This window comes from Schistocerca americana, chromosome 1, assembly GCF_021461395.2.
Source record: "Schistocerca americana isolate TAMUIC-IGC-003095 chromosome 1, iqSchAmer2.1, whole genome shotgun sequence".
Taxonomy (NCBI): Eukaryota; Metazoa; Arthropoda; class Insecta; order Orthoptera; family Acrididae; genus Schistocerca; species Schistocerca americana.
The window spans coordinates 1118880584-1118906801 of NC_060119.1; the positions used below are offsets into that span (position 1 = coordinate 1118880584).

Here is a 26218-nt window from a genome sequence, read left to right on the forward strand (position 1 = left end):
TGAACAACAATCTCCCAAGGCTTCCGCAGCATTCTATCAGTTCTTTAATGCCTGCCATCAGCTCATGTTGACTGATGGAGTAATTTCACTTGCTTCTGATTAAGGGCCACTCGTGATTAGTCACTCCTTATTCTTTACATTGGCACATCCTACAACTATTGCACCAAGTTCATTGGAGGGTGTCCCGAACTAAACTCTTGGCTCGCAGGTTCACTTACTGGCTGGGAATGAACCAGGACATTGAATGACTCACCCAAACATGTCCATCTCGCCAAAGCCAGCAGGCAGCCCCATGACATTCATTTGCTTCTTGGCCACCCTGTGCCCACCTGTGGCAGCAGGTACACATTGATTTTGCTGGGCCAGTATTTAACACCATGTTCTAGATAATGGATGATGCTTACTCCCAATTTCTGTAAATTGTCCAATACAATGCCAAGTCAACCAACAACACCATCACTGCCTTAGAAAAAATTGTTGCGGTTGAAGGTCTACTGGAAGTGCTCATAACTCACAATGGTCCAGAATTCTGGCATTCAGTACATTCCAATACCCCCTCCCCTTCCTCCATCTACAATCAAATGGAGAAGCTGATAGAATCATCCACATTTTCAAAACTCAGATGAAGAAATTCCTTCAGGGTCACTCATTGACTGACACCCAACAAAGAAACTCCCAAATAGAAATAGAAGCAGTTTTTGAGCAGTTACAGATCCAAAGCATTTGGAGACAAAAGTCCTGTGGAATAGTATACCTAGGAACACATGATGTTTCCCACTTGGTGTTTCAATCTAGTGACTAGTGTTACAATCACATGAAAGAATAAGCACTAGACTGCCCTAAGCAGTTTTTGACATTGTCTGCTGTTTTTGTTGTTGTGAGGCATGAGGTTGTGTTCTATGCAGCATTTCCAAAAATGTTGAGTTGTACACATTTAAATGCTGTATAACATATTAAAGCTGTTTGGAAGATACTGTTAATTCTTCAGTTTCAGAATTTTATCACAAATAATACTCTACATATTTTTAGATCTTTTACCATGGAGCATGTGATACTTAAAAACGAACTGCATTTCTTTCATCTCTTAATCATTTCATATGTCTTGAAAATGAAAATTTGTTTTAGTCTCCAATAGCTTCTATTTCACAGTGTATTTCACTTGTAACTAGTTTTTCACAATATTTCTATTTAATTTGATGTCATTTACTGTTTGTTGGTGTGTGGCAGTGTAATAATGTAACAGATAGTCTATTAAATACAGTATTGTCAAGGTTTTCTTGACTGCAAGACTTTTAAATTTCCATAGAATATTTGTTCCTCAGTACATGGCCATGTTGTACTTTGATTTGTTTTATGATTTCTGATTTTTAATTAAAGATAACAAAGTACATCTGTTGCAATGTATTTTTATCTGTCTTAAATATTCATTGTGAAAGTACCTTTCTGGGGATAGGTGTAAACCATTGGTATACACTTTTACGTCACTGTTTGTTTGATTTGTTTACATGTCTTTCTACTGCTTTCGGACAACACTTATTAAATGTATAAGGAGCAATCAGAAACTTTCCATTTCAGTGCAGTGCTGCAGCTTAGATTCAACATAGTGTGACTCCGATGTCGGTATTTAAGAACAGACATGCAGACAAGGGATCAGAGTGACATTTATGTCTTCCAACGTGCAGTAAATGCAGAAAAAGGGATCAGAGTGGCATTCATGTCTTCCAATGTGCAGTAAATGCAGAAAAGTGAACTATGGAGACATTATTACCAAAAGCATACAAACAGTTACTATGTGCTGTTATTCCTTTCTTGGTTGCCAAAGGACAAACAATACAAACACTGGTAGATATCCACCAAAGAATGAAGAATGTGTATGGGGCAGCATGTCTATTGAAAACCACCATCGTGGAATGGTGCATGGCGAGAGGAGCTGCTGCTTCATAAAAACGTGCATCCCCGTATCACAAATGTCATAACACAAAAGGTGTGCCAATTCAACTGGGAGACATTTGAGCACTTGCCCTATAGTCCTGATCCCTCCCCACGTGATTATCATGCCTTTAGTCCCTAGAAAAAGGCCTTGAATGGTCTACATTTTCTGACAGAGAAGGATGTGCAGCACGCAGTTACAGATTTCTTCACACAGCATGACACTGTGTTTTACCAAATGGGTATCTTAAACCAGAAGCATCAGCAGGACAATGCCTCAATACTCCCGACAGTTTTGCCTGATTGGCAAACAGACTCTAGACTGTGTGACCTTTGAATGGAAACTTTTTTTATTGCCCCTTATATCTGAAAGAAGGTAGTCAAAACTATAAAAAAAATTCATCAACATTTGTATAAACAGGTACTGACAATGGAAATTCCTGGATGGAATAATACATAAAACAAAGGAAAGCAGCCTATAGCTGACTGAAGTGTAGTGTGTAGAAATACACAATAGAAAACAGTATTTACACTAACTTTAAAGCTTCTGCTCTTCCTCTAGCAAAAGTACACACATTCACACATGCATCACCATAGACTCCTGATTGTACACACCTGCTGAAGCAGGCATAGGAAGTTAGGCTACCTCATCTTACATTTTCTTTCAAGATTGTTATTGGCATAATTATTGGAACTATCTATATTAAACTGCAGCTTGATGACATATAAAGATGTAGTCGATTCTCATTTAACCAATGTCTGTTTACACATACAATTATTTTTTTTTCTGCTAGTTGAATAAAAAGCTCATCTACCTATTAATTATATGACACTGATAAGCAATAATAACATATAACTGTTACACAATAAAGGGAGATCAGACATGTTTGAGAGCAGTACACTTTGTACTTGTTACCAAGGGTATATTTTCACATTTTGTTGGCATTACTGCTGTTTGACATCCTCATAAAATCAGCCTTTTAATTCATCCATCCATTCATTCATAATGTTCCATAGACCCTTTCAAGAAGGAGAAAGTCCGGGATGTTGCACAAGTCAGGGTACACATTACCAAAAGACAAAGGACTCATAGAAACTTAGTAAGTATTCTGTATTCACAGTAAACTATCATTATGCTTATTAATACTATTCACATTTAAGTCATCTAAATTTAATCGATTAAATTGGGAAGGAAGCTGCTACTCAGAAAAAGGCTGCAGTCTTCTGAATTAATTGTAGGGATACTGTTTATCTCCTATTAGTAACATAGTATCTACTTGATTACCATTAAAGATATCAGTGCAAACAGGGGATGACTCACATTCTACAACGTTGAAGGTAGAAAGTGGTTTTATTAATGTGACTGGACTGTGTACATTCAGTGCAAAACAGGAATATCTCTAGTATTTACCCCTCTCTCCTACCAAAATGATAATGGGGTAAGATGCTAAAGCTTATAGGGTCTGGTATATGCTATGGGAAAAAGTGGAGTTATCCCCTTTTTGCACTGAGTTACTCAATTGTATTTGTTAAAGAAAATACAAGATGTTTCTGAAAAATTTGATGAATGGTCTCAGAAAATAAAGAAAACAAAAATTACAAACAAATTACCTTTACTGACTGTCAAAGTAATCACCATTACAGTAGTTACAACACACTTCTGGCATCAGTTGTAAAGCTTATTGTGGAATCATTCAAAGCGGCGTGGTCATGTGCACCTTTACAAACAGTAACCATTTCAGGGCTAATTTAAGGTGGCATAATAAAAAGAAGTCTGTCAACATCAAATCTGGAGAATAAGGAGGCATTGAAGAACAGTCACCTTGCATTGAGTGAGAAAGTTGAGCATGCAGACGTTGCAGATATCCAACAATGCATTGCAGCCTACTTGCCTTTTACCTGTACAATCAGCCTTAGTGGCATCTTCATCGAAATTGGCTGAAAATTTATTGGTGGGGATAGTCTGCTGTCAGTCATCCTTGGTCATGAAACTTTCTGGCAGATTAAAACTGTGTGCCAGACCGAGACTCGAACTCGGGGACCTTTGCCTTTTGCGGGCAAGTGCTCTACCGACTGAGCTACCCAAGCACGACTCACGATCCGCCCCCACAGCTTCAGTTCTGCCAGTACCTTGTCTCCTACCTTCCAAACTTCACAGAAGCTCTTCTGCAAACAAAACTAATTTTAAAGAGGAATTTTACATGCCATTTCAACAAAGTGGTCCCAAATTAATCTAGTGTGATATTCATTTTACTGGTATGTATTAACAAGGACACTAAAACACAAGGAATAACAAGTGCTCTAGCAGCGAAAACACTACCTTGGCCTGTCCTGACTGCTACCACTATGCAGAAGCAGGCTGCTCAGTTCTTGCAGGAGTACTGGTTATTCTTTGTATTTTCTGTCACATGTTAATGCATGTCAACAAAACAAATATCACACTAGACTAATATGGCAGTGCTGTATTGAATAGGAATGTAAAATTCCAATTTAAAAATAATTTTGTTTGAAACAGGAAACAAATTGATGCATCCTGTTGACACTGGGCACCCCATGAAATGTGTGAAGAGCAATATTTGTTTGGGCTGACACCAGGTGCATATTGCAAAAGTGGAGTTGTAAGTAACTGCCAAAATACCAGAGAAAATATGCCTGGAAACTCTTATGAGGCACCCAGTATAATCAAACAGTTTCATTTGTAATGAATTATACAAAGGATTTCAGAATATGGTGTTATAAGACACACCTTGCATTGCAGGATGAATGATTCAACAGAAATCTCACCTGGGAGGCACCCTGGAGGACTCGGCATGCACAGACAAGTGGCCAATCTCCGAGGTCTGCAGCCACTGGCGTGAGAAGTGACAAAGCTCCTGTGATGAACAGGGCACTAGAGAAGAAAATGTTGGCACCAAACCTTTCTGCTAGTTGCCCAGCAGGGATTTGGAACACCACATAGCCCCAAAAGAAAGAGCTCAATATTGTACTGCGTGTTTGTGGATCCCAGTCATATTCCTGTTGGAAGACAAATGTATGAAACATCAGTTCCTAATTGAATTTTCTTTTGACATAAGGGAGATATTTACTTGTTAATTAGTTAGTTCATTACATGTTGCATTCATTATTTCCTGTCAAAATGATGTGTATACATGATTTGTATGTACACTAGGCAGCTTGTTGGCCATTTTGAGAACACTACATAACACAGGTCAAACAATGGAAAATCCAATATGGAATGTAACAATACCAGATAAGGAAAGCTGCTACTCACCATATACCACAGTAGGAGGGGTGGGAAGAATATTGGGTAGAACATTTCTCATTCCTGGAACCCATAAGACACACTGAAACTCTTGCCCTGCAGGAACTTGAGCAACATGCACAACGCCACCTCAAAAAGCTCCCCATCCTGCTCACTTCCTATTCCCACCTCGGAGTACCACTGTCTACCACTTCTACTACAACCTCCAAACCTCCCCCACGCCCCCTCATAGCTGCCAAACCCTGTCTCGCAGACCTACTACACTTACCCCACCCTCCAAAACTCCCTCCCGCCACCGCACAGAACCCAAAACCTAAACAGACCCACAACACAGTCATGGACCTTTCCTCCAGAAGCCTTAGTCCCACAGAAGTATCAGTCCTTTCCAAAGGCCTCAGCTTTTGCCCCACTCCCAAATTCAACCATGCAGGACTAGTTAAAGACCCCCTCTCCTTCTCCTGGTCCCTACAGTGAAAACACTTTTTTGCCACCAACCTGACCAATCCGACTCAACCCACAACAAATATTGAACCTTGCCTAACTCAGTTCACTCCTCCATCCAACCGTGATCCACCCCCACTGCCTCCAAACCACCCCCTGTTAACTTTCCAGAATTTCTTATCCTCAAACCTTGCCTCACCATCATTCCCCAAATCCCTCAACATGCATACTAACCTTACATCCGCAGAAAGAACCGCAGTCCACCATCTATAAACTGATCCTGATCTTATAATCCTACCTGCATACAAAGGATCCACCACCGTTGTTTTGAACCGCAAGGATTACATGGCAGAAGGACTCTGTCAGCTGTCAGATACTTCCACCTACAAACCATGCCACAGTGATCCCATTCCAGCAATCCAGCAGGATCTCCAGCACTACTCAAATCCTTAGACCCATCCCAGAACCTCTCCCCAGAGTCCATCTTTCTACTTACCCATACCACTCCCCGCACTCCCATCTTCTACATGCTTCCTAAAGTCCATAAACCCAACCTCCCAGGACTCCCCATTTTAGCTGATTACTGTGCCCCCACTGACAGAATCTCTGCTCTCATGGACCAACACCTTAAACCTATTACCCGGAACCTATCCTCCTATATAAAATATACCAACCATTTCCTTGACTGACTCTCCACAGTTCCTTTCCCTTTACCACACGGTGCCCTGCTCGTCACTATTGAAGCCACCTCCCTCTACACTAACATTCCGAATGCCCATGGCCTTACTGCTATCGAACACTGCCTTTCCAGATGCCCTATGGATACCAAACCAACAACCACCTTCCTAGTCTCCATGACCAACTATATCCTCACCGACAATCACGTCTCCTTTGAAGGCATTACCTACAAACAAATCCGCGGTGCGGCTATGGGCACCCGCATGGCACCTTCCTATGCTAACCTATTCATGGGCCATCTAAAGGAATCCTTCCTAAAACCCCAGAATCCTAAACCCCTCACCTGGTTCAGATTCATTGATGACATCTTTGCTATCTAGACTGAAGGTGAGGACACCTTATTCACATTCCCCCATTTGCTTGACCTGGTCCTACTCAACCCAACAAGCCACCTTCCTAGATGTTGAGCTCCACCTCAGAGATGGCTACATCAGTACTTCCGTCCATATCAAACCTACTAACCACCAGCAATACCTCGACTTCGACAGCTGCCACCCAATCCATATCAAGAAGTCCCTTCCGTACAGCCTAGCCACCAGTGGTCATCGCATCTGCGGTGATGAGTAGTACTTCTCTAAATATACCGAGGGTCTCACTGAAGCCTTCAGTGACCATAATTATCCTCCCATCCTTGTGCAAAAACAGATTTCCTGTGCCTTATCTTACCAGTCTCCCACCACCTCTGAAAGTCCCACAGTCCGGCCGCAGAGGAGCATTCGCCTCATAACTCAGTATCATCTGGGACTGGAGCAACTGAATTACATTCTCCAACAGGGTTTCAGTTACCTCTCGTCGTGCCCTGAAATGAGAAATGTCCTACCCACTATCCTTCCCACCCCTCCTACTGTGGTATTCCGCCATCCATCAAACCTACACAATATACTCATCCATCCTTACACAATCCCTGCTCCCAATCCCTTACCTCATGGCTCATACCCCTGTAATAGACCTAGATGCAAGACCTGTCCCATACATCCTCCTACCACTGCCTACTCCAGTCTGGTCATTAGCAACACCTATTGCACCTAAGGCAGGGCTACCTGTGAAGCCAGTCATGTGATTTACAAGCTAAGCTGCAACCACTGTTCTGCATTCTATGTAGGCATGACAACCAACAAGCTGTCTGTCCACATGAATGGCCACCGACAATCTGTGGCCAAAAAACAAGTGGACCACCCTGTTGCTGAACACGCTGCCAAACATGATATCCCTCATCTCAATGACTGCTTCACAGTTGTGCCATATGGATCCTTCCCACAAACACCAGCTTTTTTGAACTGCGCAGGTGGGAACTTTCCCTGAATTACATCCTATGTTCCCGTAACCCTCCTGGCCTCAACCTTTGTTAGTCACTGTCCTCACCCAACCAGCCCCCTCCCTGCTCCCATTCCTGTCATTTCACCGCCACAACCAGTCTTTTAATTTATTTTTATTTCTCTCCTTTCTGTTACTTACCTCTTCACCCCTCCGCACCTTCTCTCCTGCCCTCCGTCTAAACTGCAACACGTCACTGTCCACCACTCCCACCATACTATCCCTCCCACTCCCCGCCCCAGCCTCGTCCTTACCCCCACCCAGTCAACACTCCCATCATGCACTGGTGCTGCTGCTTGCAGTATAGTTTCAGCTCTCTGAGACTACAGATGTGTGTGCAAGTTGTGTGTGTGTGTGTGTGTGTGTGCGTGCGCGCGTGTGTTTATGTTTGTCTACTGCTGACAAAGGCGTTAATGGCCAAAAGCTTTGATTGCGCGAATCTTTTTATTGCGCCTATTGCGACTCAGCATCTCCGCTATATGGTAAGTAGCAGCTTTCCTTCTCTGGTACTGTTACATAACACAGGTCTTAAGTCTAGTAAAAATGAACCCATTACTATCTGTCCCCACTCATGTTTCAACAGAAACACAGATTTAATAACGAAGTACACACTCCATGGGATTATGGGACTGTAGCAGGATGATGTTAATTCATTCCCTTCTTATTTTAGTTGACAATCAGGCAGCTATGTTTAACCAAATTTTACATCTGGAGATAACTAGCACATGCCAGTTTGTTTATGTGAAAAACTGGAATGGTGACAAACATGCGTAAGCCTTGGCTGTGTGACCACACCTTGTTGACTTTAGTTCCCTTGGCTGAATTGTGTTGCATCTGAAGACAATAGTACACACAGAAATAAAATATTTGGGCCACCATCTTGCACAGGACAGTGTCAAACCTACAGAGCACCACACAGTGGCTATTGACAACCTATCTAAACTGTGGAATCTGCAGGAAATCCAGTCATATCTGGGTAAAACCAGTTATTATTTCAAACTACTCCCCAAAGCGGCATATTTCATTCCTCTGTTAAACACCTTTCATACAAATTGTGTACATTTTTTTTAGTTGGCAGGCTGCAACAGAGCTTTCACCCACATAAACTCACTGTTCAAGTCATCACTGCGCCTTGGCACCTTCAGGTTGTCCTTGTCACAGATGCCTCCCAATCCAGGGTTGTGGCAGTTTTGGCTCACAGAAATGCTCTTAGCTCTGAACAGCATATTGCTTACACCTCAAAGATGTTAACAGTCATTCAAGGAAGCTTTAACCATTGTGTATGCTGTCCAGAAGTTCCATTTTTTCCTTTATTGCAAAAAATTCTATCTCATAATCAACCATAAACCACTTGGGGCACTCTTTGGTCCCCATTCCCAGCGTTCTGACAGGTCAGCACAATGGCTCCACCGTTGGGCTTTGTTTTTCAGTGTCTGGCATTAAGAGATTCAGATTCATTATAGATTGATAACGCAGCATGCAAATGTGTGTGTGTTATTGCTATTGCCCATGGGACCCAACATCACCTTTGAGAAAGCTGAAGTTGTCTGTTTTCAGATTGATGATCATTTGCAGCATTTGGTAGGTAGACTTCTGGTGATGGGCCATTGCATAGCACAAGCCACCTGGAAAAATCTTGTGCTCCGTCAGAAAATTTACTTTGTGTGCAATGGTTATCCTGAGAAACTGCCCACCAAGGAGTCTCATCTGCTCTGCAACTGTTTTCTCCTCCATCATTAGCTGGCAGTAGTTACTGGGATGCTCCTCTTTAGTACCAACTTTACTACCCCTGCATCATCATCCCTCCAGTCCTTACTTTCCTACATCATGGCCATTGGGGTATGACCTGAATGAAGGTCCTTGCATGTCATTTTGTCTACTGGCCTGACATAAATTCAGCAATTATGAAAATCAGTGAGTGCCTGCAGTATACAGAGCAGCAGGTGGTGATGTTGCAACTTTCTGCTCCATGGCCCAGGCCAAGTCCGACATCATCAACATTGACTCTGCAGACCCCTTCCATAATTCTACTCAGTTGTTGTTGATTGACGCACTGCCCAATTATCCCTATGCCATGGCTGGCCGGGGTGGCCGAGCAGTTCTAGGTGCTACAGTCTGGAACCACATGACCGCTACAGTCGCAGGTTTGAATCCTGCCTCGGCATGGATGTGTGTGATGTCCTTAGGTTAGTTAGGTATAATTAGTTCTAAGTTCTAGGGGACTGATGACCTCAGAAGTTAAGTCCCATAGTGCTCAGAGCTATTTGAACCCTATGCCATGCACATGCACTCCAACATAATGGAAGCAACTGTGCAAGCTCTCATCCTGGCTTTCACGATCTAAGGGTTGCGCCTGACAATCGTCTCCGATAATGGTCCACAGTTCACTTCACCACTGTTTCATGAGTGCTACATCTCATACCCACACCATTTCACCCACAGGTGAATGGTGTGGCACAGTGTACGGTGCACACTTTTAAGGCACAATTGAAATTGTGATTGATGGACATGTCCACTGACTTGGCACTGCCTCTATTTCCCAGAGCCTACAGGGCCACTCCACTGAATGCCAATAGCTCACTGGAGATCTTCCACAGCCGACAGCTCTGGACACTGCTGCAACTGCTCTGATCTGTGACAAGGCAATAGGTGTGTTCGTGACCTCTGTTGTACATGCCTGGTGACCTTCCATGGGCACCGGGGGATGATACACGGTCAGTGAATGATCATTGTAGAAGCCATTAGGGTATCACTCTCCCATCCTCAGAACCAGTTGCACCCTCAGTGGGGCACTGATCTCTCACAGCTGCAGCCATAGAAAACGCTGGTGGGGAGCCCTCTAGAAACCACTGCTCCACTCCAGGGGCCAGGGGCCATGGAGCCACCTCCACCTGATTGCCTTTGGCACCAGAGACGTAGATATGCAACTACCAGCTGCACCAGACCCTCCACCGACATGACAGCAGCTGCCTGGATGCCGCATATCTGCCAGAGCACCTAGCCGCCCCTTCCCAGTCATTACTGGGGCCATCCCTCATTGCAAAAGGCGCATTTTCCATGCTGGCACCTGGCTTTCCATCATCCGGGCCACTTCTAGCTGCATGTCCTGCATGGCCATTGACAGCTGAGAGTTCAGCCCCACAATGGCAATGCCTCTTTGGTTGTTGTTAAGCTGATGTAGACAAACGCTGTTGACATTCAGCACCAATTGTGCCGCTGTTGGGACACGTGGCTGGACCCTTTGGGCTTCTCGGCCATGTCAGCCTGTCAACAGCAGTGGTCTCACCTGGTTGGCCCTACATTTTCTGCCATCAATGCGTGTGGTGATGGCTTCTCAAAGGACGGGAGGGAAGTGGCAGCACACCAAAGTATGCCACCATTGTGACTGGAGAATTTGTATTTGATGCCATCAGTGGAAGGTCAAAATGAGAGCATCTGCTTCACTCACTGTCAACACCAGTACTGGTCACGTCTTGCTGGTAGCATGCTGCCAGCAAGCCCTCACTTTCTCTTGCTTCAGCCATGCTCAGTGAAGAGTCTTCTTACTGTCTAGAACAGTTCTGTGATTTTGCATGATGATCACTGCATATTATCTGACTTGGCATGGGATGCAATTTTTCGTTAATGTTCTCAGGTGCCTGTGTAAATCTGATGCTCTATTAACTGCCATTGTATTTTTTGTGTGTTGATTGTTGTGAACAGATAACTGTAGATACTACATAAGTTCTTCCATGATGGAGATAATTTGGGTGACACACTTCCTTAAACGATAAAAAAATTTAAAATAAGTGTGTGTGTGTGTGTGTGTGTGTGTGTGTGTGTGTGTGTGTGGTGTATTCTTTTTTCATTTTAATTTGTACCTTTCATTTGGAAAATGAGTATATTGTGTCTTAGGTGTAACTGCTGAGTGTAGAGGGAAGAGAGAAGGGTTCTGCATGTTATTGATGACAACTAGAAAGGAGGAGTGGATGAAAGGAGGAGTGGATGAAAATTTAGCCAGCTCATTCATCTCAGTGTGTGTGTGTGTGTGTGTGTGTGTGTGTGTGTGTGTGTAGAGAGAGAGAGAGAGAGAGAGAGAGAGAGAGAGAGAGAGAGAGAGCATAAGGCAGTTTCTGCATTTTGTGTTGTAATAAATAAATAAAAACAAATATGAGGTGACTTACCGAACAAAAGCGCTGGCAGGTCGATAGACACACAAACAAACACAAACATACACACAAAATTCAAGCTTTCGCAACAAACAGTTTGTTGCGAAAGCTTGAATTTTGTGTGTATGTTTGGTTTGTTGCGAAAGCTTGAATTTTGTGTGTATGTTTGTGTTTGTTTGTGTGTCTATCGACCTGCCAGCGCTTTTGTTCGGTAAGTCACCTCATATTTGTTTTTATATATAATTTTTCCCACGTGGAATGTTTCCTTCCATTATAATAAATAAATAAATAATGTATATAACTAAGATATAAAGTATATAGTTTATAATTATTACAACCAACAGAAACGCACCGGAAAATTTGGATTTGAGCTGTTTTTGTCTGTCATAGAGACAATGGCAATTGAAAGATTTGTCCTCAAGGCATATGCAAATGTCACTCCCAGGAACATGAGCATCACCTGCAGATGGCGGTAGCCAAGGGCAGAGCCTGCAACATATACAGAACAATGGTTACATGAAACAGATTGAACCATATTTTGAGACAATTTTTCCAGAGTGAAAAATCACTATCAATACAGTTTAGTAACAACACCTGCTAGGGAACAAAGATGGTTTTCATATCCATGCCTGTCTCACAGCCATATAACTGCATGCATTTCCTGGTACAGGTCACTGACGTCCAGTCTGTCCCACCAGCATAGGCGCCCTGGAGCTCACTTCTCAGGAGTATCTTACGTAGATATGTTGTAAGTTGTGACCTTCGTAGATGTTGAAGGAGAGAGTAGTCAGTTATAGCACAGTAATACTGCACAGTTAACAGTCCTACTGTAGGATGCCGACAACGTGTCGGCTGTTCAATTTCGACAGTGGAAGGACAGTTGGTTTTATCGAAGGGGTCACAGTTTCAAAAATATTGCAGATATTATGCCACTGTCGTAAAGTGCGTCATGGCTGAAGAAAGCTGTTATTACCTGGTAAACAGCTGAGTATGTATGTATGAGTTTTGTACTTTTCTATTTTTTCGGACAGATGTACTAGGTCCCTAACAGATGTATTAGTTCACAGATTTACTTCCGGGCTGAAAATCAGATGTTTTTACACTGCACCCACATAACAACTTGTAGTCATTGTACATTTACCTTCTTAAATGTTCGCTTGTGATCACGCTTATTTGATTTCGTCACTCTCTCAATCAAAGGATCTATTCTCGGAGGCCCTAGTTCCATCGTGGCTAACTTTTCCTGATAATTTAGTTTTATGTTCCTGGAATGAGATTTTCAATTTGCAGCGAAGTGTGTGCTGATACAAAACTATCTGGCAGATTAAAGCTGTGTGCCCGATCGAGACTCGAACTCGGGACCTTTGCCTTTGGCAGGCAAGTGCTCCACCGACTGCGCTACCCAAGCAAGACTCACGACCCGGCCCTTCCCCCACAGTAAACAACCAGCTGCAAACTAAGTACTAATGTCTATCAACATGGTCACTTGACTAGAATACAAATGAGACGCTGAGATCCTTAAGGGCCTAAAGCACACCACCATCGATCCCACATTTAAGTGAATATCAGAGAAACCAGTGATACAGCTTTTCGTGAATTTTCATAAATACAATGTGGGCCTACAGCACAGATAAACCTGACTCAACATAAGATCAACACATTTCAGAAGCATGAATAAATGCTACAGTCTCAAAATCGATGGTGATGTGCTTAGGTCATTATGATTCTCACTGTTTACAATGGATTACTGTATTATAAAGTTCATAGCTTAATATCTATAACTCATTCAGAAACACACAAAATAGGTTTACTGTCAGTACAAATGTAACATATACTGATGTCTGATCTAATTTTGCTATATAGTGAGTAAATTAGCATATCTGAGGACTGTGCTATCTCCTAGCAGGATTTAGGCCGAGTGAATGGGGATAAAAGTCTGCCACAGTATGCTACCACCTGATGGCACTGACGTAACCTTTTAGTTGAGTGGCAAGGGCTAGCTGTGCACACCCTGAACCGTGCACCTTGTTTTTATCAAATCAAGGCAATTACGTCACGCGAGCTGCGCATGCGTAAAAGCTCCTTAAAATGTGCACAACTGAAGAGGTGCTCGTGACCCTGATGCTAGAGTCTATAATCCGTAAGTCCAGTAAGTACTGGGAGATGAAGAAGCTTGCACAGGATAGGGTAGCATGGAGAGCTGCATCAAATCAGTCTCAGGACTGAAGACCACAACAACAACAACACAATCCGTTCAATATAAGAATAAATCTGATGCCAACATTGCATTATGTATTCTTGCGCGTGTGCTGGAACCTCATTGTATTTAGCTAAATACAAGGTATACTGTAAAACATTAAAAAAAGTAATTCAGACGTCTAAACAAATGCACTACGAGAAGAAGATAGCAATGTCAGGGAACAAAATAAAAACAATATGGGATATAGTGAAAGAGCAGACTGGTAGAACCAGAAAGGAACAGGAGCAAATAGCACTAAGGGTAGATGACACATTAGTAACTGTTGGGCATAGTGTGGCAAATCTATTTAACAAGTACTTTATATCCGTTACTGATAGAATGGGACTTTCAGGATCAGTAAATAATGCCCTTGAATATCTGAAACTAGACTTCACAAATAGCTTCAAGTACATGAATATATCATTCACTTCACCAAAAGAAATAACTTCCATAATAAAATCTTTAAAAACAAAGCATTCTAGTGGGTACGATGAAATATCAACAAAGTTAATTAAGGCATGTTCTTGTGAGTTTAGTACAATTCTAAGTTACTTGTGTAATCAGTCAATTATAACTGGGACATTTCCTGACTGGCTAAAATATGCAGATGTTAAGCCTCTATTCAAGAAAGGGGATAAAGAGATACCATCAAACTACAGACCAATTTCACTTTTGCCAGCATTCTCAAAAATTTTAGAAAAAGTAATGTACAGGCAGCTGCTCAACCATCTGACCACACAACATATTATCAAGAACACAGTTTGGATTTCTGAAGCATTCTGATATCGAGAAGGCTATTTACACCTACAGTGAAAATGTACTTAATTAATTAAATAACAAATTACAAGCAGCAGGTATTTTCTGTGATTTGTCAAAGGCATTTGATTGTGTGAACCACAACATCCTTTTAAGTAAATTAGAATTCTATGGTGTCACGGGCAGTGCTGCAAAATGGTTCAAGTCATACCTCACTAACAGGAAACAAAGGGTGTCAGTGCAAGGGACTAGTGAATTAAGTCATCAGTCATCATCAGAATGGGAAGAAATTACATGTGGTTCCCCACAAGGAACCATCTTAGGGCCATTGCTTATTCTTGTGTACATTAATGATCTCTCATCAGTTACACTGCCAGAAGCAGAGTTCGTTTTGTTTGCAGATGACACAAGTATTGCAATAAATAGTATGTCAAGTGTAGTTCTAGAAAGATCTGCTAATGATATTTTCATGGATATTAATAAATGGTTTAAAGCCAACTCACTGACATTAAACTTCGAAAAGACTCACTAAACGCAATTCAGAACCTGTAAGAGGTTTCCACCCAGCATATGCATAAAATACGAAGAAGAGCAGATAGAAGAGGTTGACAGTCTTAAATTCCTGGGATTACAACTTGATAATAAATTCAGTTGGGAAGAGCACACCACAGAACTGCAGAAACGCCTTAACGAATCTGTATTTGCAATTCGAGTGTTAGCAGACATAGGCGACATAAAAATGAAAAAGCTTGCATACTTTGCCTACTTTCATTCCATAATGTCATATGGTATAATATTTTGGGGTAACTCTTCAAGTCAAACAAAAGTTTTCAGAGTCAAAAAGCGTGTAATACGTATTATTAGTGGAGTAAATTCACAGACGTCCTGTAGAAACCTCTTCAAAGAACTGGGTATACTAACTACTGCCTCTCAGTATATGTACTCATTAATGAAATTTGTCATAAATAATACATCTCTTTTTCCAACAAACAGCTCAGTTCATACATACAATACCAGGTACAAAAATGATCTGCACAAGGACTTAAAAGCACTTAGGCCTACTTTAGTTCAAAAAGGGGTCCACTACTCAGGAACACTCATCTTCAATAATTTGCCAGTAAACATAAAAAATTTAGTTACAAATAAAGATCAGTTTAAAAGGAGCCTGAAAGACTTACTAGTGGCCAACTCCTTCCACTCCATTGACGAATTTTTTAATAGAAACAAATGATGTATTGTATATATTCACACTATTAGTATTGTTATTTCAGCTTAAAAAAAATTGACATGTTCCACATCCACGAGGATCTCCTCAGCACGGATCTATGGAACGAAAAACTAATCTAACCTAATCCCCCCCCCCCAACCACCCTTTGTGCCCGGCGCACTTTGAGGCAGTGATAGGACAATAGACTGGTTATAAAAACCGACTTGACTACTCTCAGCAGCCACCACCACAGCGGTGAAACTCATGTAGGGACACGACTTGGTTCGTTGCTAGGCCACCAGGAGCGTTGCAAGTTTATCAATCATCATCTCGCGTTCTTACTGGCTGATTTTTAGTCTTCCATGCTTGTTTCCGTCTCGTAGTTAACTTGGTTTCATCTCATTGTGCTTCTGATTACGACTTCTTGTGTGTATTGCACTTTTTGTCTGATTATGACTTCTTGTGTGTATTGCACTTTTTGAATTGCATCGTAAATATGTTGCTCGTAATCTGATTGCGTTCTGCTCGCATCCATAATATCGGATGGGTTACATTTTCTTTTTCTTTTCATATAAAACAGAAGGTGCCTTCGTTCCATGATGCACTGTGGACGTATGTTGCTTGTTATTGCTTAAGATTCAATGACCGCCAACCTACTATCAATATAAACCCGTCCAAGTGATAGCAGAATCACTTGGCGAGGAGTTACTGCCAGTCAGACACACGCACAGTACCTGTAGTATCAGTGAGCGTACTGTCCGTGTGTAGTCTATGGAAAGCGCGCTGTCTCAGTTTGACTGAGGGCAGATTAAGAGGGCCCGGAGGCACGACACGAACATTTCGAAAACTGCACTTGTCAGGCGTTCGAGAAGTGCTGTAGTGAGTGTCTTCAACAAGTGGCGAAGGTCCAACGTCATGAGGTTGGGCGTCCAACCCTTGTTATAAACGTCGTATGCTGGGCTGACTGCTAAAACGGGACAGGAAGCTAACTGTGGCGGAACTATCATCAGATTTTAATGCTGGGCAGAGGACAAGTGTGTCTACACATAGTGCACAGAACACTCCTAATGATGGGCCTCTGAGCCGATGACCCACGCATGTGCCAATGTGAACACCACGACATCAGCACCTACGACTGAAATGGGTACGTGACCATTGACACTGGACATTGGCACAGTGGCAGTGTGTTCCATGGTCTAATGAATCCTGATATCTTCTTCGTCACGCGAACGGGAGGACACGAATCCGTCGTCTCCCAGGGGACCAGCTCCTTGACGACTCTATACGGCGAGACGGAGACAAGCTGGCAGCAGCTCTGTTATGCTCTGGGGAACATTCAAGTGGGCATCCATGGATCCAGTAGAGCTAGTGCAAGGCACCATGACGGCCAAGAAGCATCGCACACTGGTAGCAGACCATGTATACCGCTCCATGACGATCATGGTTCCCAGTGGCAGTGGCATTTTTCAACAAGATAATGCGCTGTATCACAGGGCGAGAAGTGTGATGGAGATGTTCGAGGAACACAGTGGCGATTTCCGATTGATGTCCTGGCGCTCCATAACTGATATGAATTGTTGACTCATTGCTGAAGATTATTGTGTTCAGGAATATCTCGTCGTCTTCTAACCGATGCAACGTTTCCGCACAGAATTCCCAAGAGCAACCTTATCTGCATCAGTGATGTGCTGTGCCACTGTGAATCTGTATGGTTTCAAGTGTAAACGTCTACACAGTACTCGCCAAACATTCTGTAGTGGAATACCAGTCTCGCGAAACGCACGCCACGTTGATTTTTGTGGACTGCGGGCAAAGCTCTCCCAAACCTGTTCAACATAATCAACACGCGGGCGACGTCGTGATTTATTACGTCACAGTGAATAAGCCGTCTCAACATAGTTCTTGTGTCAAGAGTAAACTGTAAGGCTGCTTTGTTGTTCTTTAGCGCATTTTGCGCGAAATTTACGCCGAACGTTTGTTGCGGATTTCGTTTCATGAAATCAAAACACACAGCGATAACACTCCGCAGCAGTGAAGGTAGGCATTTTAACTGTACACTACGCTGGCGCTCCTGGCGGCGCAATGAAGTACTGATGCACCATGTGAATCGAACTTAAGGTTTCTTTTTTTTTACTCGCCCTGTAGATGCATCACTCCATTGTGTCAGTCATTTTTATAATTGTATCTTTCTGTCCATTTGGTGCGCTGCTGACGCAATGTATAACAAAAATTAGCAGTATTGTCGTAACTGTATTGTACTATGATACAATATATGAGGCCAGGGCCAGGTAAAACACAGACTCACGGGAGATAGAGTCGGGCGATACATAACAAAAAGAAATAATAACAGATATTTGAGAATGATCCGTCGGTTGTTATAATTGCTTAAAACCACTCGCGCGCTCATGCTCGCCACACGAGTAAAAAAAAAAAAAAAAACCAAGAAAAAAGAATTGAGCGATTATAAGACGACTGGCAGAATGACTTGCTGTAATCTTGAAACAACAGATACGAAACTGTACAAATAAACTTACCTATTCCAGTTTAGTGCCCTTCAGCCAATATTCTTGCGTGTCAGATGAAGTACGTGAATCATTTTGTGACACAACAGTAATTTTTTTTTTTCCGAGGTTGCAGCGCGCGCTCGCGATGAACTGAAAGGCGCGACCGTACGTGAACTACATCTACATCTACATTCTACATTTATACTCCGCAAGCCACCCAACGGTGTGTGGCGGAGGGCGCTTTACGTGCCACTGTCATTACCTCCCTTTCCTGTTCCAGTCGCGTATGGTTCGCGGGAAGAACGACTGTCTGAAAGCCTCCGTGCGCGCTCTAATCTCTCTAATTTTACATTCGTGATCTCCTCGGGAGGTATAAGTAGGGGGAAGCAATATATTCGATACCTCATCCAGAAACGCACCCTCTCAAAATCTGGCGAGCAAGCTACACCGCGATGCAGAGCGCCTCTCTTGCAGAGTCTGCCATTTGAGTTTATTAAACATCTCCGTAACGCTATCACGGTTACCAAATAACCCTGTGACGAAACGCGCCGCTCTTCTTTGGATCTTCTCTATCTCCTCCGTCAACCCGATCTGGTACGGATCCCACACTGATGAGCAATACTCAAGTATAGGTCGAACGAGTGTTTTGTAAGCCACCTCCTTTGTTGATGGACTACATTTTCTAAGCACTCTCCCAATGAATCTCAACCTGGTACCCGCCTTACCAACAATTAATTTTATATGATCATTCCACTTCAAATCATTCCACACGCATACTCCCAGATATTTTACAGAAGTAACTGCTACCAGTGTTTGTTCCGCTATCATATAATCATACAATAAAGGATCCTTCTTTCTATGTATTCGCAATACATTACATTTGTCTATGTTAAGGGACAGTTGCCACTCCCTGCACCAAGTGCCTATCCGCTGCAGATCTTCCTGCATTTCGCTACAATTTTCTAATGCTGCAACTTCTCTGTATACTACAGCATCATCCGCGAAAAGCCGCATGGAACTTCCGACACTATCTACGAGGTCATTTATATATATTGTGAAAAGCAATGGTCCCATAACACTCCCCTGTGGCACGCCAGAGGTTACTTTAACGTCTGTAGACGTCTCTCCATTGATAACAACATGCTGTGTTCTGTTTGCTAAAAACTCTTCAATCCAGCCACACAGCTGGTCTGATATTCCGTAGGCTCTTACTTTGTTTATCAGGCGACAATGCGGAACTGTATCGAACGCCTTCCGGAAGTCAAGAAAAATAGCATCTACCTGGGAGCCTGTATCTAATATTTTCTGGGTCTCATCAACAAATAAAGCGAGTTGGGTCTCACACGATCGCTGTTTCCGGAATCCATGTTGATTCCTACATAGCAGATTCTGGGTTTCCAAAAACGACATGATACTCGAGCAAAAAACATGTTCTAAAATTCTACAACAGATCGACGTCAGAGATATAGGTCTATAGTTTTGCGCATCTGCTCGACGACCCTTCTTGAAGACTGGGACTACCTGTGCTCTTTTCCAATCATTTGGAACCTTCCGTTCCTCTAGAGACTTGCGGTACACGGCTGTTAGAAGGGGGGCAAGTTATTTCGCGTACTCTGTGTAGAATCGAATTGGTATCTCGTCAGGTCCAGTGGACTTTCCTCTATTGAGTGATTCCAGTTGCTTTTCTATTCCTTGGACACTTATTTCGATGTCAGCCATTTTTTCGTTTGTGCGAGGATTTAGAGAAGGAACTGCAGTGCGGTCTTCCTCTGTGAAACAGCTTTGGAAAAAGGTGTTTAGTATTTCAGCTTTACGCGTGTCATCCTCTGTTTCAATGCCATCATCATCCCGGAGTGTCTGGATATGCTGTTTCGAGCCACTTACTGATTTAACGTAAGACCAGAACTTCCTGGGATTTTCTGTCAAGTCGGTACATAGAATTTTACTTTCGAATTCACTGAACGCTTCACGCATAGCCCTCCTTACGCTAACTTTGACATCGTTTAGCTTCTGTTTGTCTGAGAGGTTTTGGCTGCGTTTAAACTTGGAGTGAAGCTCGCTTTGCTTTCGCAGTAGTTTCCTAACTTTGTTGTTGTACCACGGTGGGTTTTTCCCGTCCCTCACAGTTTTACTCGGCACGTACCTGTCTAAAACGCATTTTACGATTGCCTTGAACTTTTTCCATAAACACTCAACATTGTCAGTGTCGGAACAGAAATTTTCGTTTTGATATGTTAGGTAGTCTGAAATCTGCCTTCTATTACTCTTGCTAAACAGATAAACCTTCCTCCCTTTTTTTATATTCCTATTAACTTCCATATTCAGGGATACTGCAACGGCCTTATGATCACTGATTCCCTGTTCTGCACTTAAAGAGTCGAAAAGTTCGGGTCTGTTTGTTATCAGTAGGTCCAAGATGTTATCTCCACGAGTCGGTTCTCTGTTTAGTTGCTCGAGGTAATTTTCGGATAGTGCACTCAGTATAATGTCACTCAATGCTCTGTCCCTACCACCCGTCCTAAACATCTGAGTGTCCCAGTCTATATCTGGTAAATTGAAATCTCCACCTAAGACTATAACATGCTGAGACAATTTATGTGAAATGTATTCCAAATTTTCTCTCAGTTGTTCTGCCACTAATGCTGCTGAGTCGGGAGGTCGGTAAAAGGAGCCAATTATTAACCTAGCTCGGTTGTTGAGTGTAACCTCCACCCATAATAATTCACAGGAACTATCCACTTCTACTTCACTACAGGATAAACTACTACTAACAGCGACGAACATTCCACCACCGGTTGCATGCAATCTATCCTTTCTAAACACCGTCTGTACCTTTGTAAAAATTTCGGCAGAATTTATCTCTGGCTTAAGCCAGCTTTCTGTACCTATAACGATTTCAGCTTCGGTGCTTTCTATCAGCGCGTGAAGTTCTGGTACTTTATCAACGCAGCTTCGACAGTTGACAATTACAATACCGATTGCTGCTTGGTCCCCGCATGTCCTGACTTTGCCCCGCACCCGTTGAGGCTGTTGCCCTTTCTGTACTTGCCCAAGGCCATCTAACCTAAAAAACCGCCCAGCCCACGCCACACAACCCCTGCTACCCGTGTAGCCGCTTGTTGCATGTAGTGGACTCCTGACCTATCCAGCGGAACCCGAAACCCCACCACCCTATGGCGCAAGTCGAGGAATCTGCAGCCCACACCGTCGCAGAACCGTCTCAGCCTCTGATTCAGACCCTCCACTCGGCTCTGTACCAAAGGTCCACAGTCAGTCCTGTCGACGATGCTGCAGATGGTGAGCTCTGCTTTCATCCCGCTAGCGAGACTGGCAGTCTTCACCAAATCAGATAGCCGCCGGAAGCCAGAGAGGATTTCCTCTGATCCATAGCGACACACATCATTGGTGCCGACATGAGCGACCACCTGCAGATGGGTGCACCCTGTACCCTTCATGGCATCCGAAAGGATCCTTTCCACATCTGGAATGACTCACCCCGGTATGCACACGGAGTGCACATTGGTTTTCTTCCCCTCTCTTGCTGCCATTTCCCTAAGGGGCCCCATTACGTGCCTGACGTTGGAGCTCCCAACTACCAGTAAGCCCACCCTCTGCGACCGCCCGGATCTTGCAGACTGAGGGGCAACCTCTGGAACAGGACAAGCAGCCATGTCAGGCCGAAGATCAGTATCAGCCTGAGACAGAGCCTGAAACCGGTTCGTCAGACAAACTGGAGAGGCCTTCCGTTCAGCCCTCCAGAATGTCTTTTGCCCCCTGCCACACCTTGAGACGACCTCCCACTCTACCACAGGTGAGGGATCAGCCTCAATGCGGGCAGTAAGTATCCTGGGCAACCACAGTCGTAGTCCGATCAGGGGATGCGTGGGACGAGCTGGCCGTCCCCGACAAACCCCCATCCGGACCCGCACAGTGATGCCCATTGGCAAGAGCCTCAAGCTGTGTGACCGAAGCCAACACTGCCTGAAGCTGGGAGTGAAGGGATGCCAACTCAGCCTGCATCCGAACACAGCAGTTGCAGTCCCTATCCATGCTAAAAACTGTTTTGCAAAGAACGTCTGAACTAATCTACAGAGAGCGCAAACAAATCGACAAAATTTAAACGGTTATTAAAATACAAGATTGCCTAGTAAATGCAGTAATGCTGCTACTTGCGCACTGCTGACACTGCTCGGCGGCGGAAGGAGACTACGCGAATTTACACTGTTCAGGTACGAAAACGCGATGCTACACTCTCAAATACTATAATACGCCCGAAATTTATGAATTAAACAATGCAAGTACCAAAAACACGCAAAGAAATTAAGAATTAAACTGTGTAACAAATGAGTGAGCTAGGAGTATACGACTTGCTGCTGCAGCTGCTTATCCAACGGCGGCAGGGAGCACTAACGTCACCACCCACGAGGCACGGAAAACAAAGCGGGTTCCCCATGTTCGCTCCGTTCGACAATGAAGTGAATGAAAGTTTAAGCGCGCGGCAAATTCAAACTAATATTTTGTGCAGGAGTTTGCGAGAAGCTGTTTGTCGCGAGATTTTCTATATTGTCCGGAGTCTGGACATCGTATGAAATGTCGGGAGAACCCAGACGAATCCCGACAACCTGGCAACACTAATCTCAACATGTCAATTCCAAACCTGATGTGTGTTTTCACTGGCGCAATAAACTGCGAAGGTACAGTTTGCTTTACATGCACACCTTAAAGTACATCGCAATTTAAACAAATTTCTCATGAACACTGCAGTTGTGTGTATCTGTAGGGAATTATCTGGACGCAAATGTTATATTAGTTGATAGACGTCCACCCGGACAAACATACGATGTGCCTTGTAAATTTGTTAAGGCTACCTTAATTTTAGAACTACTGACAGCCGTGGGAGGGCCAGTCCTGACAAAACTCTACCATCTGGTGAGCAAGATGTATGAGACAGGCGAAATACCCTCAGACTTCAAGAAGAATATAGTAATTCCAATCCCAAAGAAAGCAGGTGTTGACAGATGTGAAAATTACCGAACTATCAGTTTGATAAGTCACAGCTACAAAATACTAACGCGAATTCTTTACAGACGAATGGAAAAACTGGTAGAAGCGGACCTCGGGGAAGATCAGTTTGGATGCCGTAGAAATATTGGAACACGTGAGGCAATATTGACCTTATGACTCACCTTAGAAGAAAGATTAAGGAAAGGCAAACCTACGTTCCTAGAATTTGTAGACTTAGAGAAAGCTTTTGACAATGTTAACTGGAATACTCTCTTTCAAATTCTAAAGGTGGCAGGGGTGAAATACAGGGAGCGAATGGCTATTTACAATTTGTACAGAAACCAAATGGCAGTTATAAGAGTCGAGGGGCATGAAAGGGAAGCAGTGGTTGGGAAGGGAGTGAGACAGGGTTGTAGCCTCTCCCCGATGTTATTCAATGTGTATATTGAGCAAGCAGTAAAGGAAACAAAAGAAAAATTCGGAGTAGGTATTAAAATCCACGGAGAAGAAATAAAAACTGTGAGGTTCGCCAATGACATTGTAATTCTGTCAGAGACAGCAAAGGACTAGGAAGAGCAGTTGAACGGAATGGACAGTGTCTTGAAAGGAGGATATAAGATGAACATCAACAAAAGCAAAACGAGGATAATGGAATGTAGTTGAATTAAGTCTGGTGATGCTGAGGGAATTAGATTAGGAAATGAGACACTTAAAGTAGTAAAGAAGTTTTGCTATTTGGGGAGCAAAATAACTGATGATAGTCGAAGTAGAGAGGATATAAAATGTAGACTGGCAATGGTAAGTAAAGCGTTTCTGAAGAAGAGGAATTTGTTAACATCGAGTATAGATTTAAGTGTCAGGAAGTCGTTTCTGAAAGTATTTGTATGGAGTGTTGCCATGTATGGAAGTGAAACGTGGACGATAAATAATTTGGACAAGAAGAGAATAGAAGCTTTCGAAATGTGGTGCTACAGAAGAATGCCGAAGATTATATGGGTAGATCACATAACTAATGAGGAGGTATTGAATAATATTGGGGACAAGAGGAGTTTGTGGCACAACTTGACTAGAAGAAGGGATCGGTTGGTAGGACATGTTCTGAGGCATCAAGGGATCACCAATTTAGTATTGGAGCGCAGCGTGGGGAGTAAAAATCGTAGAGGGAGACCAAGAGATGAATACACTAAGCAGATTCAGAAGGATGTAGGTTGCAGTAGGTACTGGGAAATGAAGAAGCTTGCACAGGATAGAGTAGCATGGAGAGCAGCATCAAACCAGTCTCAGAACTGAAGACCACAACAACCACCATAATTTTGTTGGAACACGATCCACAGCCATTTCCATGTTATTGTAATAATCGAGCATCTGGAAGACGGCTTTGATGTGCGCCGGCTTTTACTTAGAACCAATTCTTTTTCTTGTTCTTTTAAATGCACTTGTACGTGAGATGTATTTTACGCCAAATTTGAATTTTTTTGTGCACGATATTGGTTACGGAAGTTCGCTAAATCTGGGTATCGGGGCGAGAATTTCTTCGCCCATTGTCGGCCTTAAAGAACACAGAAACCGCCAGTTCTTGTGGTACCAAGGTAAGATTTGCGATAGTTTAATGTGGTAAGAACTGCTCCCAGTAAACAATGTACTTCGATCAAAGCTTCTTATTTTACAGCAGTGTTTCTACGAGGGCGTGCTGAAAAGCAGTGCTTCCGAATTTTTTAATCTGTTCTCAATATCGATTGAGGTATTACGTGTTATGCATATTACTCGGTCGACTTTCCCGGTGCAAGTTACAACTATCTACTGCTGTAGCATTTATCATGGCCGAGTGTAACGTACCTATGTTGTGAGTAAGAAACAGCATACTACGGTCGAGTTTCGAATTCGAAGAATTGGTCCCACACGGAGCTCCCTGTCCTTCAAAATTACATTGCCAGACCACACATGAGCGCTCCAACATGTTATAATCCGACTCCTTGGGTTCACTGTCAGCGATCATCCTCCATACCGTTTTGACTTGACCCCATCCGATTTTCATCTATTTCCAAAACTTAAAGAACACATTCGAGGACTTACTTTCTCAGTGATGAAGCAGGGCAATCAGAGGTGGTGATGTGACTGCGTCAATAAAGTCAAACATTCTATAGTGACGGTGTTAACATATTGGTCTCTCATTGGGAGAAATATGTTCGTCGGCTGGGTGATTATGTTGAGAAAGAAAAAGGTGTACAATGTTAATTAAGTTTCGTTTATTCAAAAAGCTTTCAGAGTTTTCACACACACACACACACACACACACACACACACACAAAATCGGAGGCACTATTTTCAACACACCCTCGTAAAATGTGTTTATCTTTGCAATGCGAACAATGAACAATTCAAGAGAGTTACCAGTAAACGTCATATCTGGCAAATTTCCCATATCGGTGACAAGGACACGTTAACAGAGCAGATATCAGGTTTGACGGCGCATGTTAGGAATGTCGCCACTTGAACCGATTGCGCAGTTCGTTTGAACACACGGTTTTATTTACTAGTCTTCATTTTTTACTCATCGGCGAGCAATATCACGCCAAGAGATCTCTGCCAACAGATATCAGGACGGAGCTATCTCACGGGAACGAGCTGCCAAAGAAGCTCCATCAGCCATTAGCAGCGCGGCGTGGGCGGACGAGA

At 43.1% G+C, this 26218-nt stretch overlaps 1 protein-coding gene across 1 annotated transcript in view; it reads right to left on the reverse strand.

The window, feature by feature from the left end:
* The window catches only part of LOC124618957 (putative inorganic phosphate cotransporter), a 218256-nt gene that overhangs the window by 94387 nt on the left and 97651 nt on the right, over window positions 1–26218 (reverse strand). The window contains exons 2-3 of the mRNA XM_047145389.1: window positions 12185–12321; window positions 4714–4944 (exon numbers count right to left, since the gene is read on the reverse strand). Coding sequence (XP_047001345.1) covers window positions 4714–4944; window positions 12185–12321 — 368 coding nt within the window. The remainder of the gene's footprint in view (window positions 1–4713; window positions 4945–12184; window positions 12322–26218) is intronic.